The sequence below is a fragment of the Mesoplodon bidens genome, assembly GCF_964165515.1.
Source record: "Mesoplodon bidens genome assembly, chromosome: 1".
Classification (NCBI taxonomy): domain Eukaryota; kingdom Metazoa; phylum Chordata; class Mammalia; order Artiodactyla; family Ziphiidae; genus Mesoplodon; species Mesoplodon bidens.
This window is the reverse complement of record NC_138176.1, coordinates 10,484,764-10,502,775: the sequence shown is the minus strand read 5'-3', so window position 1 is coordinate 10,502,775 and position 18,012 is coordinate 10,484,764. Positions and strand designations below refer to the sequence as shown.

The 18,012-nt window shown below is 47.8% G+C and overlaps 1 protein-coding gene across 9 annotated transcripts in view; it reads right to left on the bottom strand.

The window, feature by feature from the left end:
* Positions 1-18,012, bottom strand: part of FGFR2 (fibroblast growth factor receptor 2) — a 105,353-nt gene that overhangs the window by 84,432 nt on the left and 2,909 nt on the right. For 8 of the 9 annotated variants that reach the window (XM_081228251.1, XM_081228252.1, XM_081228255.1 and 5 more), the window contains exon 2: positions 16,367-16,657. In XM_081228251.1, coding sequence (XP_081084377.1) covers positions 16,367-16,532 — 166 coding nt within the window. In that variant the 5' untranslated portion in view covers positions 16,533-16,657. Of the gene's footprint in view, positions 1-15,084; positions 15,146-16,366; positions 16,658-18,012 lie in introns of those variants that run through there. The other variant, XM_081228254.1, reaches the window with a different exon arrangement.

Below are 18,012 nucleotides of genomic sequence, written 5' to 3'. Positions count from 1 at the left end.
AACCCACGTCTTGCCCTGTCCAATCATTTCGTGGAGAATGGATGACAGGTTTAAACTGTTAAGGAAGAAAAAAGCCGCATATGCCAAGGGGACAACTAACTACACAAATTTAGCCTTTTCTAGGGTTTCCTAGGGACCAGTGTCTTTTCAAAGGTCAAGATGATCACAGCTAAGAAATGGGAAGCCCAGCTTCAAGGATGCAGGGGGGGTCACCCCTGGAATGCATCCCCCCTGAGGTCTCTCCAACTGAGAAAGTCAGGGGCATCCAAGCCCTAAAGACATTCCTCCAGGAAGGGGAAGAAATGGAGAAAGAAATCCCTAAACAGATTCCTCAGCAAGAGAGGAGGAAGGAAGAGAAAGGGAAAGGGGTGTCCTGCTAGGGGGTACGGGTGGCAGGCCTCCCCGGGAGCTATAACACCAGCATGTGGGGCAAGAGTAGTAAAACCTTGGTTTCCTGGTGCCCTCCCGACATTCTGCCACCTTGCACGAGACGAATAAATATCACTGCTGTGGGGCTGCCACCGTCTTGACAGAAGAAATACACAGGACGCAGCTGCACATGTCACCGCAGTGTCACAGGGCACAGAGCAGGTAAGTGTCTGTTTCAGACTCGCCCTCCTGGTCTTCACGATGGCCCGTAGAGGCCACACTCCGGTCCCGGTAAGAAGTTTCAACTGGCCAATCCCCCATTTCCTGTCCATAGGAACAGAATACAGAATTCCTCACATGCACAGCACTGCCAAAGTACTTTCTACCAGCCGGAATGGAGGGAGTCTGGACAGACAGACATCTATATCGCATTACTTTTCCGTAATCCACGATGTCTTAGAGCACAGGGGCTTTGGAAGAGCAAAGCCCACACTTTTCTATGGCACAGTTTCCATCTAGGTGGCATCAAAACTTAGCCGTAGAAAGATTTAAAGGTCCTGGTGTCCCTGCAATCAAGCCAGAAATGACCACCCTTGCGTGCCCTAGCAGGGGGGTTCTGCAGACACCCAGAGGGCAGCAGCAGAGCTGGCTGTTTTCAGCTCAGACAGGCTCGAAGCTTCTCCTTTACGAGAACGGGCTTGCAGAAGACAAAATCCGGGCCTCAAACAGAGGCCTTATAAGGCCTGGGTACTACTTGTTCCTTAAGGGGGGAAGGGAGAGACAAATACTCTGCACAATATAAAGATGAAAGTTCTCTACCTCAAGAAATACTGCCAACATAAAAATGGGGGCCTCAAAGAATTCAAAGCGCTGGAACACAGATAAGTAAACAGGCTGCAGTTTTCTCTTCCAACTCTTTGTCGGGGTGTCTTGCAGACTCACGTCAGGACTTAAAACTCTCCTTGGCGGTATCACGGGGGCCAGAACAACCACTAATAGCTGTCTCTGCCACAGTAGCTTGACTGTTCCAGAAACTCTAGCCTGGCTCACATTCCTTGTGATCAGATGGGATAATGGCTAATGCTTCCAATATGGTAACCATTAAAAAGTATATATTTAGGCACACCCCTCATATAATTTAGGTCTGTCTTTGAGAAACATGGTGAACGGCTCTCCAGATTTGACAAGAAATGATGTTGTTACCTAAGAGAAAATAAAAACGTGGAAATAGTAAAGTGCCTAAGAAAGTACCCATTCAAGAGTGAGTCACCATTATCGCCCAATATTCGGACCCAAAACGCGGAAATATTCACCCCGTATTCTGTCAGCATCCCATCTTCTTTTGATCCAAGGTTTTAGGCTATTAATTATAGTGTCCTCCGAAAGGGAACAAGCGGGACACAAAAGAGGTTTTCTCCTGGTCACAATGCGTGCATCGAACTCACGTTCGGGAGAGCAAGATTCCCACTGGACCACCAGGATGAGGGTATCGAGCAGAACCACCTGCATAAAATCCCTAGATATTGGCAGCTTTGCTTGAGCAAGAACTTCAAAATTGAGCCCTTTGTTCAAAAACCATTTCCCAGAGAGACAAGCCATCGGGGTATCTAGTGCCCGGGAAGCAGAAACTGGCTCTAAGAGTTGTGTCAAAGTAGCTCCCCTGCCCCAGGTCGGATATACAGTGAGCCTACGTGCTCAGCCACCTGGTCATCCAGGCCCTGAGCCTGCCTTCTGGAAACACGCTTGCTAGACACAGCGGAGGAGGCTGGCCCTTCTCGAAATCTAGGCTTCCTAGGGCATGCTGTTCTAGGAAAAACCACATCATCAAAAAGCTGGCCCTGCCGACTGACTGAGACCACTGGAAAATCTGTCTCTTTTTCTCAGCAGAAGGTTTTGTACTCCCTGTATCACCACAACCAGGAAGGGAGAAGGGGGGAACGGGGATGGGGGCGTCACGAGGAGGTAAAGGAATGAAGGCATGAACGGGATCTGCCTGAGCTTTATCAGCACCCTCGTTAAGGTCAAGAGTGGGCTTGCAGAGGCATCATCGCCTGTAAAATGAACAAACACCATCATCTCCAGTCCTGAAAAATGAATCCCCTGCCCCCCAGAACAGTTTTGTCCCCAAGTCCTCGTGGCAGCCCTTGCCCCCAGGCCGCCCTCTTCACTGTACAGAGTGGGAGGCCGCCTTCCTCGTCCGATGCTCCTTCAATTCCTGGAGCTGTTCCCCTGTGGTCCCCTCCCCGGTGACTCTTCAGAAAAGGCAAGGACAGGCTGGGGATGTTAAAAGACCAGACTTCGAACAGGCCTGAGTCTCAACTCTGCCACTTAGAAGTTGCGTGACCCAGGACAGGGCCCTGAGCTTTCTAATCACTTCGTCGTGCTTCCCCCGCAGACCAGGAACAACCATAACTGACAGTGCACGGAAAGCACCCAGCACAGTGCCCAGCACTTAGCAAGCACTCCAAAGTACCAGCCGTGGGGAAGAGCTTGTGGCTGAAAGCCTTACTCCGGGGCTGCAGTCGGCTAAGCGTGAAAGGAGGAAACGCTCCTGACCAGGTCTTCTCAGCGTGGAAGGCTGGCGAGGATAGAAAAGGGAGAGCCCCTAACACACAGTTTAGTGCCTGTTTACCTACGGCGGCATGCTGTTTGCTGCTGGCGTGTGTGTGTGTGTGCACACGCGTGTGCACATGTGTTCTCAAGAACAGGAATGTGCCTGGAGACCTTCCTGCCCTTCTGGGAATCCCCTCCCCGCCCCGCATACCTGTGGATACGCTCTGAATTCCACCCCCAGCTTCTCTGGTCCTTTTCCCTGCATTCTGATCTCCTCCATCTCTGCAGCTTTTCCCACCCCTACATGGCAAGGCTACTCAAGTCCCTGCTTGCGGGTTCACATTTCCACCTGCCCGAGGGAACACATGACCTGGGTGTCTGCAGAGGTCCTATCTAAAACCGGCAGATGACCTTCAACCTCGTCCTCCTCCTCTGGCCTCTTGCTGCATGGAGTCGCCACGTGCCATCAGCTCAAGCTCCAAACCCACCCTAAAGCATCTCTGCTCCCTCTCGCCTCGCATCTCGTCAGTCCCCGCATCTCCTCCCCTATTCAGTCCGTCTCTGCAACAGCTCTGGAAATAAAAGCAAGGGTGGCTTTCGGTCCCACGGGCCCACTACTCCAGGCCTCTACCACCTCTCCAAAAGAGCTCTGCAATCACCCCCAACCCATCACCCGTGGGCCGCCCCCTGTGTCCTTCATGAGCCACTAGAGCAATCTTCTGAAAAGCAAATCTTACCACTACTTAAAAAAAAAAAAAAAAAAAGGCACAGACCACTCCACACTTCGACAGGGTAAAACCCAAAGAACGTCAACCACGCTAAGGCCTTGGTTGCTCCTGGCCCCAGATCCCGCTCTACCCTCTCTCTCACACCCGAGGCTTGTCTGTTCACATGGGCACTGTTCCCTCTACCTGCATCCCCTGTCCTGATACTCTGCGTGGCAAACTCCTATTCAGCCTTCAAAGCCCAACTCAAATACCATCTCCTCTGTGAAGACTCCTCTGATTCCCATTAAGACAGACTGCATGGCTCGCATCTCCAATTCATCAGGTCTTTGTTTATCCGTCTAGTATATTCCCAGCAGAATACAGTCTGCCTCCACCCACCCACTCCAATTGAGAGCTGGGGGTCGGGGGGGTGTGAGGAGGGGGGCTCTGCTTCTCAGCCTTTATTTTGCATAAAGATCAGCCAGACACAGCTTCCAGGGCCCCCCTTCCAAAGTTTCTAGGTCAGGAGGCCTGAGGTGGGGTCTGAGATTCTGGATTTCCCACAAGTTCCCGGGGAATGCTGATACTACTGGTCCAAGGGCCGCCTTGTGAGAAGTTCAGCTCCAGTGTCTAAGCACAAGCTTGAGACCTGCTGCGGCAGTGATGAACTCTGTCAACTTGGGCGGCCCCTTCTCCTCCCTGAGCCTCAGAGTCCTGGTCTGTAGAAGAGGCTACCTCCAGGCTAGGTCAAGGTCACCACGGGGACAAAACCAGAGACTGCCTGGGAAGGCTTTTGTAAAGTGGGGGGCACACCTAAAAGAAGCCTCCACCCCGGCAGGGGTGCCCTGCCTGCCCACCCTTCAGCACTGGCCAGAGCAGGCCAGGCTCCTGCTTGTGGGCTGTAGCTTGATACTTTTTTTTTTAATTTTTTGAATTTTATTTTATTTATTTATTTTTATACAGCAGGTCCTTATTAGTCATCCATTTTATACACATCAGTGTATACATGTCAATCCCAATCTCCCAGTTCATCCCACCACCATCCCCACTCCACCCCCGCTTTCCCCCCTTGGTGTCCATACCTCTGTTCTCTACGTCTGTGTCTCTAGTTCTGCCCTGCAAACCGGTTCATCTGTACCACTTTTCTAGGTTCCACATATATGCGTTAATATACGGTATTTGTTTTTCTCTTTCTGACTTACTTCACTCTGTATGACAGTCTCTAGATCCGTCCACGTCTCTACAAATGACCCAATTTTGTTCCTTTTTATGGCTGAGTAATATTTTAACTGATCAGCAGCATTACATTTTTCCAATCACATGGGAACCTCAATTTGAATTTGTCTGATTTTAAAAAGGGGTTTTCTTTCAAATGAACAAATCTGCCACATCATATATATGTAAGTTACCAAAATGGGGATTTCTGGAATGTTCCCAAATGGAACTAAACATCCAAGGATCTTGTGAGAGTCGTCGTCATCAACGGCCATGTACAACACCTGTTTGATTACTTTTGTAAGGGAAGAAGCCTGTGGCTTATTAAAATACCATTTACTATTCATCCATCCAACAAATTTGAGATAACTGATATTTGTATGGGGGGCACGGTAACCCCCAAAGAACCCCCTAGAAAAGGGGATCCCAGCTGAGCTCAGGGATGACTCACCGCAACCCGACAGCAGGCCATGAAAACCCCTGAACGCCAGACCCAGAGGCCACTAGCTTGAGGACCTGGACTCCAGTGAGTGGGGCAGTTGCCTGCGTTGCAGAGAGCATGCTCCAAAGCCAGCAGTCTGACTACATTCAGAAGCAAGTTTTCAGGGGCGGTCGCCTTTCCACCTTAGTGTTACCTGTGGCTCACACGGCCCCGTTACTGACATAAATGGTGCCAACTCCAGTGGATACATTTGCCCTCTGAGTCCCGTAAAGGTCAGATCAATGTCCAAATCCTATTGGACATTTTCCCGAGCCCCTCCCTCAGTGAGCACGTTCTGAATACATGAATACTTTTAAAGCGGCCCCAGCGGCAAACGAGAGGGGAAGAAAACGGGAAGCTTGACGAGGAGAGGGAGGTGAAGAGTTACTCCTTGAAGGCAAGGTTGCCTCGGGTTCTGCAACTCAGGACCTTTTGGGGGTATTATTCAGCAAGTTAGTTTACTTAAAGGGCTCGGCCTTTCTTCTCTCAGCAGGACCCCAGTTCCAACACCCGCTCGGAGCCTGCAGATGTGTCCCCAGTCTGGTCCCCCCTCCAGCAGCATCCCAGCCATTTGCAAATGAAGGGAGAGCAGCTGGATACTGGGAAACAGATGGGCCTCCTCATCTGAATGGGTTTGATCTGGCAGCCCGGGCCTCAGCAAGTTCAGGCCCGGCCAGCGCTGAAATCCTGCTCAGGCAGGCGAAGGCACAGATTCCTAGCCCGAGGGGTCTTTAGCGAGCAGCTCGATCAGAATGGCCCCTGGGAGAGGTCTCCCTAAGTCAGAGGGGGCGGGGAGCCTCTGTGGTGGGCAGGGCCCATTCCCAGCCGGGCTGGGCCCAGAAAGGCAGGACAAGCCACAGGGATCACTTTTTTCCCGTGATACGCAGAGAAAAGAAAAAGTCTCCCTAGGGGAATCCTGTGCCTGAGGATTGAAACCACATTCATTCAGGAAATTCCAAATTAAGATAGGCGCCACCGTGGTTAACCTTTCTCCCCAACCCTAAGCCGCCTATTTGCAGAGAGGTAAAAACTTCAAGGAAACAAACTTTGAAGAGCCCCTACCTCCTAAGAGAGCCCCTTTCAAAACCCTTGGGAGCATTTGCTCTTGGAAAGGCTGTGCACGGCTCCCCCACATCTTGGTTTCCCAAGACGTGGACAGGGCGTACCAGGTCCTTTCTTAAGCTGAGACTGTGCACCCCTCTCCATGGAAAGAGGAGGAAGCCTTGTTTGAATCTCTGAGTCCCCAGGTGAGGCCCCCAAGAGGGGACCAGAATTGTGTTCACTAGGTCTCCCTGGCTTCCCGGGGCCGTCTCCCTGCATCCACGTAGGTCTGGTAAGGAACCGCAGCTCCAGACTGTCAAGGAGCGAGGAGATGCCCCACTCAAGTGCCAGCTGAGGGCTGCCCGTGACCTCCTTACTCGCCATACCTTTAAGGGTAGGTACCTCTCACCGGACAGCAGAGAGGTCAGGAGGATTCCCAAAGTGGGCACAGAGCAACCTAGCCGGCACACCTGGCCGGGGCTGACTAGGGCCAACGCGGTGAACTTGCCAGCAAATCAAGGCGGCACCCACTGCCTTCAAGACCAGCGTCAGGAAGGTGCACGGTTGGAAGACCCAGAAAAATCCTTAACGTGGCACATAGGCTGCCTCCAGCCCCGCCTGGCCTGGCCTACTTCTGCAGCCCCATCTCTAGCACACTGGCCTCCTCGGGGCTCCCCGAATCCCTATGAGACACACCATGCTTTTACTTCAGATTACCTTCACCTCCGATTGGAAGTGCCCCCTCGTTTTTTGCAAGTATTTGACGAATGCCAATCCCAGTCCCCGCCCCCTGTCCCTCCCAACTCAACAGGACTTGAGACTTCTCTGCTTGTCATTCTATCCCCACAGAGCCCGGCACACAGTAGGACATAGTAGGGTCTCAACATCATTGGGGGACAAACTCAAAGGAGCCACAGCAATTACGCTGCAGTCTGAAAGGTGTTCCGTGGTAATGACCTGGGCTCTGGAAGCTGCGGCCGCCCCAAGGCTGAGAGGCTCAGAGGGAACCGTGCAGTGTCACCTTCCAGCCAAGCATCCTACAACCTCTCACCCACACGGGGCCCCCCTTCTGAATGCCTGCGTCTTCTGCGTCACCGAGCAGGTGGCCGGCGCAGAGTGCAACTGACTGAACCAGGCTTCATTCACCTCCACGTCGGGCTGGAACCGCTCAGAGTTCACTTTCTTTTTTTTTTAAAACCACCAAACTGAACTCTGTTTGCTTTAAAAATGGGTTCTGCTCCTCGGCCTCTTTTTTCCCTCGGACACCCTTCCTGGCCAAGGCTACAGGAAGCATATAGGTGTTGCTGCTCCTGCCCTTTCGTTCTCGGAATCTTTTTCCCTCCCCACCCCTTTTATTTATTTATTTATTTATTTATGCTTTCCTAGCTTCTGACATTAGAAGGCCCAGTATCTGTCCATGACCACAGGTTGCAGAAGCCCCAGGTATACCAGTCTGCAGAGGTAAGCCTTGACCCAATCTCAAACCAGAAATGCTGAAGAAAAGCTTGACACAATGTCAAACTGACAACCAAAACTGAACACACAGAGTAGGTCCCAGGGCAGACCGCCTGAAGCACCTGGGACAAGGAAAATGGGATGGCCTCATGCTGCTGCCTTGTGGGCCAGCCCTTCCACCAATAAATTTACCCCAAGGCCTGGACACACACTCACTAACTATGGGGACTTGGAGGAATCATTTCATCTCCAAGAGTCTCAGTCGAGAGTCTCAGCCATAAAATGGGCATGTGGATAGCTGGGGTCAGCTGCATTACTAAGATTAGAGATGGTGGCGGGAGGAGGTATTGGAGGAAGGTGGTTCAGAAGGTACAAAATTCCGGTTAGAAGGGAAATAAGTACCAGGGATATAATGTACAGCGTGATGACTAGAGTTAACACTGCTCTGTGGCTGGTATATGTGAATGTCATTAAGAGAGTTAATCCCAAAATATTTTTTCCTTTTTCTTCTTTGTGTCTGTATGAGATGATGGATGTTAGCTGAACTTATTGTGGTAAAATATATGTAACTCAAATGGTTATGCCATACATCTTAAACAGTGCTGTCCGTTATATCTCAATAAAACTGGGGAAAAGAGATTAGAGATAATATGTCAAGGTACCTAGCACGATGTCCAACACACAGCAGGCACTTAATAGATGGTAATAAAAATTACTGTTACCACCACCTGCATCCTCAGCCTCTCAAGGAATGGGCTAATAGAATACGACCCCAGCCACACTGCGAACCCCACTCACACCCCCAGTACCATGGGTACCATAACAATCTCCTTGAGCTCCCTTCCACGAAGACTGGAAGCCCAGCCACCTGTGCACCTAAGGAAGGCCCAGCAGGCTGCCCGGGGGGAAGTCACTACAGGCCAACCTGGCAGAGCCTATCATAACATGCTATGGAGCTCCCCTCATGGGCCAGGACAAAAGCAGAGCCTGTGACACCCCCCTTCCCTGCCAACCAATCCCATAAACCTCTCTCCATCCTTCTCTTTTTTTTTGGCTGTGCCGCGTGGCATCCAGGATCTTAGTTCCCTGACCAGGGATCAAACCCGTGCCCCTTGCAGTGGAAGTACAGTGTCCTAACCATTGGACGCCAGGGAAGTCCCTCTCCATCCTTCTTCACAGGGCCTCTTGACAATCCTTTGTTTGGAAGCCCCAAGCACAGAACTCCTTGCCAAAATATATTGCTCCGTATGAAGCACATATCCTGCCGTTATTACATAGCCGCAACTGACTTTTTTCAACAGGGAAAAAAAATGTCAACCCTGAACCATTTGGACTGCAAGCAGCAAGAGGACCCCATTTCTAAGGTCCAGACTTGTAAATGCCCAGGATAATAAAAAGGGTTGGATAGGCTCCCTTTCTACTATAATTAAAGTAAATGACTCTCATCAGAAAATCTGTCATTGTATATCGGTAGGGTAAACATCCCAGAAATATTGGTTTGACATCCTATCCCAGGTTTTTACTTCTACAAGGAAGTGGGGTGGGGCAGGGAGGAAACCAGCACTTACTGAGCACGTACTATCTGCCAGGAACTACTGTACGGGCTTTACATACACTTGCATTTGATCCTCATGGTCCCCCTTTCAAGATAGATGTTATCAGACCCACTTTTAGATAAAGAAAGAGAGGCTCAGAGAGGTTATCTAACTTATCCAAGGTCACAGCACCAGTAGATAAAGGAAAGATTCAAATCTGCTTTGTTTAGCTCCCAAGGCCAAGTTCCTTCTGTGAGTTTCTGTCCCCAGAAAGCACATTACATACCACTTTAAATGATTTTATTCATTTCTATGAAAAAAAAAAGTCAGAGGCAGAATTTAGGTTAATTACATAGAGGATTCCTGGTCTTTTAAAGATCTGAGTGATTTTCTGTTTGAACCCTAGGATGTATAGTTAATTGTGCGCCTACCTGGGTCAGCTAAAAAGGCAACAAGTTTTGGTCAAGATCCAGGAGGCTTAGCGGGATGGGAAGGAGGTGCCTTTTTTTGGGCGGGGGTTAGGGGCGGCCACCACCTGTGCAGCCAGCTTTCGGGATCTTAGTTCCCTGACCAAGGACTGAACCCGGGCCCTCGGCAGTGAAAGCGCAGAGTCGTAACCACTGGACCGCCAGGGAATTCCCAAAGGAAGGAGGTGCCTTGAAGGCAGCCACACTCCTTTGGGGCAAACTCACTGTCTACTCACAATCTGAAGTGTAAGGGTCTTCAAAGAGTTTAAACCCTAAACTCGCCACTGCAAAGATCTTTCTATTCATTTTATAGCACCTCCCCACCTCCGACCCCCCTGCCCTCTGCAACACATAAAGTTGGCCTTTTCGGTGTCTTGATATTCTTAAAACATTACAGCCGGTTATGTATGGCAAAACTTCACAGTAAACTGGCCTTTAAAAAGAGGTCACACATAGTAACTCAGAAGAAGTTCTAGTGTTAGAAAATAATCATGACAATATATACAGAGCTTACTGTATTAATGTCAGAGCTCAGAACTGGGTTCTTTCTTTCAAGTAAAGTGCTGTATATAAATCATAAAATATATATGTCCCTTGACCTCAATTCTGAATCTGTCAGTATTTTCCTTATAAGCTATTTTTTTGACTTCCCCATAAAACACGTTCACCACGACCCGACGTTCCATATATGTGCATTCCATTCAGACACGACTCGGAATTTACCATGCTTTAGTTGGACAGGGGTTAAAGCAAAGAGTAGGCCACACCTTAGCTCCCTGACTCAGTACAGTCAAAAAGAAGTTGACATTTTTAATATTCACATGAAATGGCAAAAGTCCAGAATGGGACGTAACTACTTATGGTATTCCAAAGTGGAATAAATGACAACAGCTCACACCCAACATCTTAAAACTCCATCATGGTACAAGTTTCCTAAAACCAAAATTACTGAAATTCTAAAGCATGCCTAATTTACTTGATTTGCACTCTTCATGGACAACAGTGGTCTAGCCTGATAATTAAAAATATCCTTTTGCATGATTATATAAACGGTAAAAGCTTGAAGTTATACAAACAGAGGCCAGTGAAAGCCTGCAACCACCATCTACCACTGATGTGGCTACCATTTTGGATTTCCTGTCATGCCCAAAAATGGCGTAGTAACAATCAGAGCACGGGGGGAAAAAAACTTGGGAAAAGTGTGACCTTTGTTAATTTCAAAAGGAAATATCTCCAAGACATGGGGGACCGTCATAGTGAAAAGGCCAGCAGCTTGTTCAACCAGACTTCTTTACAGAACTCGGCCTCAGCTCCCTTCCCCACCTCCTCACATTCCCTGATCCAGGAAAGCCAGGGCTGAACCTGGCTGGGTCACTCCAGGTCTATCTGGGTAAGCAGGAGGAAGTGGCCGGTTTGTGCAGACTCTCGGGTTGCCAGAAAGCCTTAAGGCTTCCCATGAAGATAAACACTGTCCGCAAAATGGAACACGACTTGTGCATAGCTTTAAAAACTCAAGCTCAAGAGCCTCTAAGCCTCTAAGAAGTCAAAGCTGAATTCTTCGGGGTTTGTTCATCTTGGATATAATGATCAGAAACCCACCTCTCTGGCTTAAGGCCAAATGTTCAGCCCTTACATTGGGTTCACGATTCAGACACATATGGCCTTCAGCACTGTCACCATCAGTTAAAAGAAATTACTGCTAAGATGGCAAGGCAGAGAGAAGGACGTGGGGTGAGGGTGTGGCATCAGGCATTGCAATGCCAGGGAAGCAGGAAAAGCAGAGCCATCTCTAAGTCTCACTTGGATATAGCAAAAGCATAAAAAGGTTGCAAAACCTAAGGCTAAAGTCATCCCTCCAGGAAAACAAAATAATAATAAAGATAATGGGCCTTTTTGCACAGCCTCATAAAACCCACTGGCTCAGAATCATTTGTGGGACAGCCTGAAAAACTTCCAATCACTTCTGAATTGCTTACCAAGGCAAGCACACCCTGCTAAGAATCAAACCAACACAGCAGAAAGTAGCACACTAGCTGTATTTCCTACCGAGCCTAAGATGCTGGCAGCCAAAAATCAATTTCCCACGTTTTCCTTTAAAGACTAAAATTAGACAGCATTTTTAATGGAAATGTAAAACTAAGCCAGACTCTGATGAAAGAGGGGGGTAGCCTTTTAACAATTACCCTGGATAAGTAAATACCCAAACAAGAGACTACAAATGGGAGGGCTCCTGGGCACATTTTATTGGGAATACAAACATTAAACAAAACTCTTCCTGTTTAAACACTACCCCAGTTATTTCATAACCATGTAATTATTCATTAAGTCTGATATTGGAAACATCTCATATTGGATTGCTCTAGTTATTTGAATTCTCACCCTCCACCGAGTGGGAAACACTTGAGATCAACAAGTCTTCAGTTATGGCCTAGCAAGGACTGGTCACCTAGTAGGTACTCAGTGTTTTAACTGGTTAAAATAAAAAGGCAAAATACAAACACACACACACACACACACACACACACACACACACACTTGGAATTTGGATGAGAGCGAGCCAGTATAGAAAGTACACAAATACCAATTCTCTGAGCTTGCCAAATTTTTGCTCTAGAATTAATATTAAACACAGCTCTTTGTCTATGAATTGTGAAATACTTTATATACTAATAAAGAATGTGTACTTCATTGTGTATTTAACTGCATAAGCCTACGTTTGGTTTAATTTACCAAGAATAAGTCCTTGTTCCTAAGCTATCAAGTTACAGTCAACTCTTAAATATTAACACTCATATTGAGAAACAAAGATGCAGATAATACAAAACAGAAGATTATTTTAAATCATTCATTCTTGGTATGCGGATATATTCTTTTTTTCTTTTCTTTTAACTTGCAATTAAATGCGTATGGCTGATATCATGGCATTTACAATACTTCTAACAAAGGACTTAAACCATGCTGGAAAAATCTGAGGTAAGGAGGTCTCCGTGTGGACCCCCTGCTACTGAACTTCGGACCAACTCACATCAGTCAGCATTGCCTTGCCCAAAAATTGATTACAAAAAAAAAAAAAAAGAAGAAGAAAAAAAGGCATATACTTTCTTCCCAGGTTGTTGCTTTTCAGAATGACACTTTGTGGAGGGTGGAAAAGTAATTAAGGGTTTGGGGTTGGAAAAGTCCTTTCATTTTAGCTCCTACTGGGCTGATGTAAACAAAGATGTGGATAATGTCAACAATGACTTAATTAACCAGAGTAGGTGACAATGTCAGGAAGAACTTGAAAGTAAGAGTCGCCTCCACCCCAGGGTCATCAAGCTTGACTATACTTTAAATAATTACAATCTTAATCAACAGAACAGTACTTGGCATTGAGGACTGGCCCCTTGGAGTCAACTGAGTTTCAACCCTTCGCAGCTGGTCACCTACAAAAATGAATGACCAGCTGAAAATATTCGTTTTTAGTCTGGAATACTAACAACTAAAATCTTCTAGAGATTATTTTCTTCTTAAGTCAGCTGAGTAGACCCAAACCTACTGTTACCACTTCAGAATGTGTCCAGAGACAAGTGATCTATGACAGATGATGGGATACATGATATGATGATACATGGTAGATGAGATGATGGGATACATGATATGATGATGGATGGGACAGGGTGATGATAGATGACATGATACTGTACAAAGCCGGGACAGTTGGAAAAGGACCCTCAAGCATTAGGGCTCAGGCTCCTTCCTGGAACTTAGTCACCTTTTTCTCTGGACAAATTTTCCTCTGGTCCAGCCCAATACACATTATCTAAACTGAGCTTCCCAATTAGCAAACCAAAATTAAGATAAGGCCGTGTGCACTAGAAGGTCAAGGCTGAACTTATTTCAACCAAAGCTACAGTTAAACTCACCGCGGAAGACAGACAGGGACTGATGACACACATGGATGGGGGACTCTCAGTCTGTCTCTCTCCAATTCGCTGGTACCACAGCCTAAAGTGGAGCTGCCCTACTTAGCCTGCTTCCAGTTGCCAAAATCTCCTCTTCCTCATCTATAATCAGATTACCTTCCTAACACCCTCGGACACCGAAGCAAAACTCCGGCATTGGAAGAACTCATCTTAGGGCTCAAATCAGTTGAAGGGGGAAGTACAGACCCTGCAGAAAGCAAACACAGCTGCCTGGAAACACGAAGGGCCTCCTGCATTAGACAGCAACCTTCTTCTCAACTGTCTCCAAAAGCCTAGATGTTTCCTGACACTGTGGCAACTGACCCAGCCGGCCCACGGGACCAGGAAGATGCATGTGCCCAGCGCACTGGGAACAACGATGACAACACATCCCAGGTGCTCGTTAGACGCCAGGCCCTGCGCTAACTGCACTTTACGTCCAGGCCCACCTAAATCTCCCAGCAAGCTTTTGAGGCAGGTCATCAGAAGGCTTCTGAGGATATAAATATTCATTTAGCACGAATGAAGAGACCCTGAAGACTGTCTTATCCAACCCTCAGGTGACAGAAAGGGAAGGAAACTGAGGTCCAGGGGTTTGTTTGCTTTTCCAAAGTCACCTCTTTGCAGGGTTTTGCGGGGTCCACTAAATCTTTTTTTTTTTTAACCTCTCACAACTCTGGACACAAACCTCATAGGAGCTATGAACCCCGAAATATGCACAGAAGGACATCTGCAAAATATGACCTACCATTTCAGGGAATTCAGGCACCTCCCCTCAACCCGCAAGTGCATCCACAGATGCCAAGTTGGGAAGACCTGCTTCCAACAATACTCACATTGTTGGATGCACATTTTTAACAAAGAACCACCGTGGGGACTTCATCCCTGTCCACTGCTTTTCCCCCTCTCTGCCTCACCTCTTTCTTCCAGTATGTGCACACTTATTTTAAACTCTCTTCAATAATTAAATATGATAAAAAGAAGTCCTCCAGGACCATTTTACACTTTATGTTGAAATAAACTCCCAATAATACTGCCCTGAAAGTCTAAATGAAAAATGACATTTTCTTCCTAACCTGGGCCATTCCTGGGAAATCCCAGCTCAGCTGCCTCGGTGTGGGCTGAGCCACACACTCGGGGGAAAACTGGCAATTAGAGAAACATCCATTTTAATTATTAGCAAAATTAAAGAAGTACAGGCATGACTTTCAGAAACCAGGACCCTTTTCCCTCAAGTTAAGCCCTTTAAAAATGCATCACCACTGCACAGTACAGCCATGCTTGTGTCACAAGGAGGCAGTCACAGACACAAGCTCCTACCAGATTTCCTTCCCGGAGATCTGGAAGCCTCGGCGATGTCACCACACCTGTTCATTATAAAGCCTCCGTAGCTCTGTAAGAAAAAGGGCACGAGCCTCATCTCACGACTGCTGGACTGCTTCCGGTAAGAAGTCCCTCCGTCTTAGAAAAAGATATGCCTTTATGCTTCCTGACTCAGGGTCTCAGCGGGAGCCCCCCTCGGATGGGGACACAGCCCTCCCTCCCGCGTGGTCCTAGACGGGCTTGCGGTCCTCTTCTGTGCTGGGTGCCTTTCCAGAACAGCTGAGCTGACCCCAGCCCACTCAGGCCCCCGAGCTCAGCAGGCACCAGGTGGGCTCTCAGCAAACAGGTTCATTAAGTGGCGATGAGTGCTAGGATCTGCCGTTTTATTCTCAGATTACCACGTGAAAAATAGCTCAGCTACCAATATTCCCTACTGATGACAGATTTCAGTGCTGCACCAAGTCAAGGCTTGGCTACCGACGTCTCCGAAGGACCTGGGGAAGAGGTTCCAAATCTGCCCGGCGGGATAATTCAGCCCTGTCTGGTGCTCACAACTGGCCTCATGCCTTTCTGTACCTTCCAAAATGCATAATGTGTTGCCTTCATGCAATTTCCAAAGCTGAAACACCAACGCACACCCTGTTAGATCTGGAAGTTCTCAGAGATTCAGGAAAGGCCCAGGTACACTTCAAATTGACTTAAAATAGAATCTGCCGCTTTGTGACGTACTGCTGAAGTATTATGAATTACAATGGCTCAAAAGAATGTAATGTGTCAAGCATCTCTGTGCTGAACTTCAGAGGCCGCTTTTTCTCCTTAGACAATGAAAATAAAATGTCAGCATTTCAGATGCTGGCAATTTCCCTTAGTGACTCCTTTTGTTAGAAAACAGCAATTCTTTACATTGGGAGCAAGACCTTCTCCGGGAAGCATGCTCCCGCAGGAAGCCCTAGATGGCATTCAGCTGCAGGCTCCCCTTCCACGGCTCTCCTGGGCACTGGATAAACTTGCCCGCTGTCTCCCTCACCCAGCTCAGAGAAATGCACACGCCGAGAAACCACCAAACTACACCACTCTGCCTGCAGTGTGACAGCTGGGAACCTTCTCTCGCAATCTCTGGCTTGCGGCGAGCAGACAGCCCACTCTCCCTTGCCCTTGGAAGACTCATTTACAACGCAAGGGGCAGCTGATTCTCAAACAGGCCTTGACCTGAGTGCCACTTCCCCGGACAAATCCCAAAACAAACCTGGTACCCTGAAAGTGAAATTAAACAACTTACCTTCCGGCTCCACCGTGGTATCCTCAACTAAATTGAAGGAGGGCCGGGCCAGGGACAAGGTTGCCATAGTGACCACAACCAGGCCGAGGAAGCGCCCCCAGCTGACCATGGTTACGGTGCCAATCCCCCGTCCTCTTCCATATCTCCATGTGGACGTTAATCCCATCTGCACACTTCCTCTATGAGCATGGACTGCCTGCAGCAATGCCTTCAGCCGGCAGTGGGCTCGGGAACCAAGGTACTCTGACAGCCTCTGCTGGCCCTGCAGTCACTCTGCTGCTGCTGTAGCCTCTAGAGGAGAGAGAGTCGGCAAGTCAGTGAAATCTTCCCCAACGCCAATTCATTTCAACCCAGTTCTCTTTCATTATCTGCAAATGCCTTCCATCCGCACGTGAGTCCCAGGGGTTTCCACCAGACGGGTCCACAAAAGGTGTCAGGCTGATCGTTTAGAAGGCCTACTTTTAAGAAACAGAGATCAAAAAAAAAGGGTAGCTACAGGACACAGATACGTGCGGCCACTTCAGTCAGGCAAAGTGTACCCTCTTCTCCTACCCACTGTCGCCTCTACAGCCCTCAAAAAGCAGAAGCAACGTGACCTTAGTTTCAAGGGCAACTACAAAGCAAGTTAATGATGCTCAGGCTGGCATACCCAGCCTCTCGTTAACTTCTCTCAGGCCAACTGGGCTTCAGAGGCATCTGCTTCTGGGGGCTGGAGGCCTCAGGAAGAAGGGAGACCAGCAAAGTAAAGAGAACCCCAGGAAGGCGACCAAAAATTCCCACCAGTTTACACTTGTCGAGATTCATTTTCAAACGCAGAAATGTATTTCAATCTTTCGCCAAGCAGTCACTTACAAAGAATGAACGGAACTGCAATACATTCAAAGCAGCTGATCCAAAAGAGAGATTCGAAAGCTGAATCCCGTTCCACTATGATTAATGGCAACCCAGGCCTAGCGAATGCCTTCAGACAGAGCGGGTTACGAAATGGAGCAAGTGCAAATTCTGATGAATATCACAGGCATTTATTAATGATGCTGCTTCTGATGATATGTAAATTATTATCAAGGTATGTGATTGGGCCAAGAACTTTCAGTATGCTAACCTACTGGCTAAAATTTCAGAGCAGAAATTACAAGGGGGTGCCCAACCTGCTATTCTGTTCACTCATTTGATCCAAAGGCAAAGAAAAGTTTCCACACTTAAGATATTCCAAATAACTTTAAATGTGTTCGGTATCAATTACTAAGTATAGAACCGAAATGCACAAACTTTAGAGAATTTGATCGACACAGTCAGATTCTGTGAACTATATATGAATGAACCACATTTTATAGGATTGAGGGTAGGGCTGAGAGCTTTCTAAACCCCACACTTTTTGCATGACTTGATATTTCGAATTATGATTACGATTTCAATACTGCTGGAGCCTCCCCAAAGCTACATGAGAAAAAACTTTCAGCCTTAACTAAGGATTAAAGTGGGTAAGGGAAAAGAGGATGCTGCACCACTTCCAGAGGAGGAATAAAGAAAATCTCTGCTTCAAAGAAAGCACATGTGAAATGGTGTGATTCACAGCACAAGCAAGAAAAGCATGTGTGCCCACCCTGTTTTCAGACTGCTTGAGGGATTTTTTGGCCAGCTTTTCC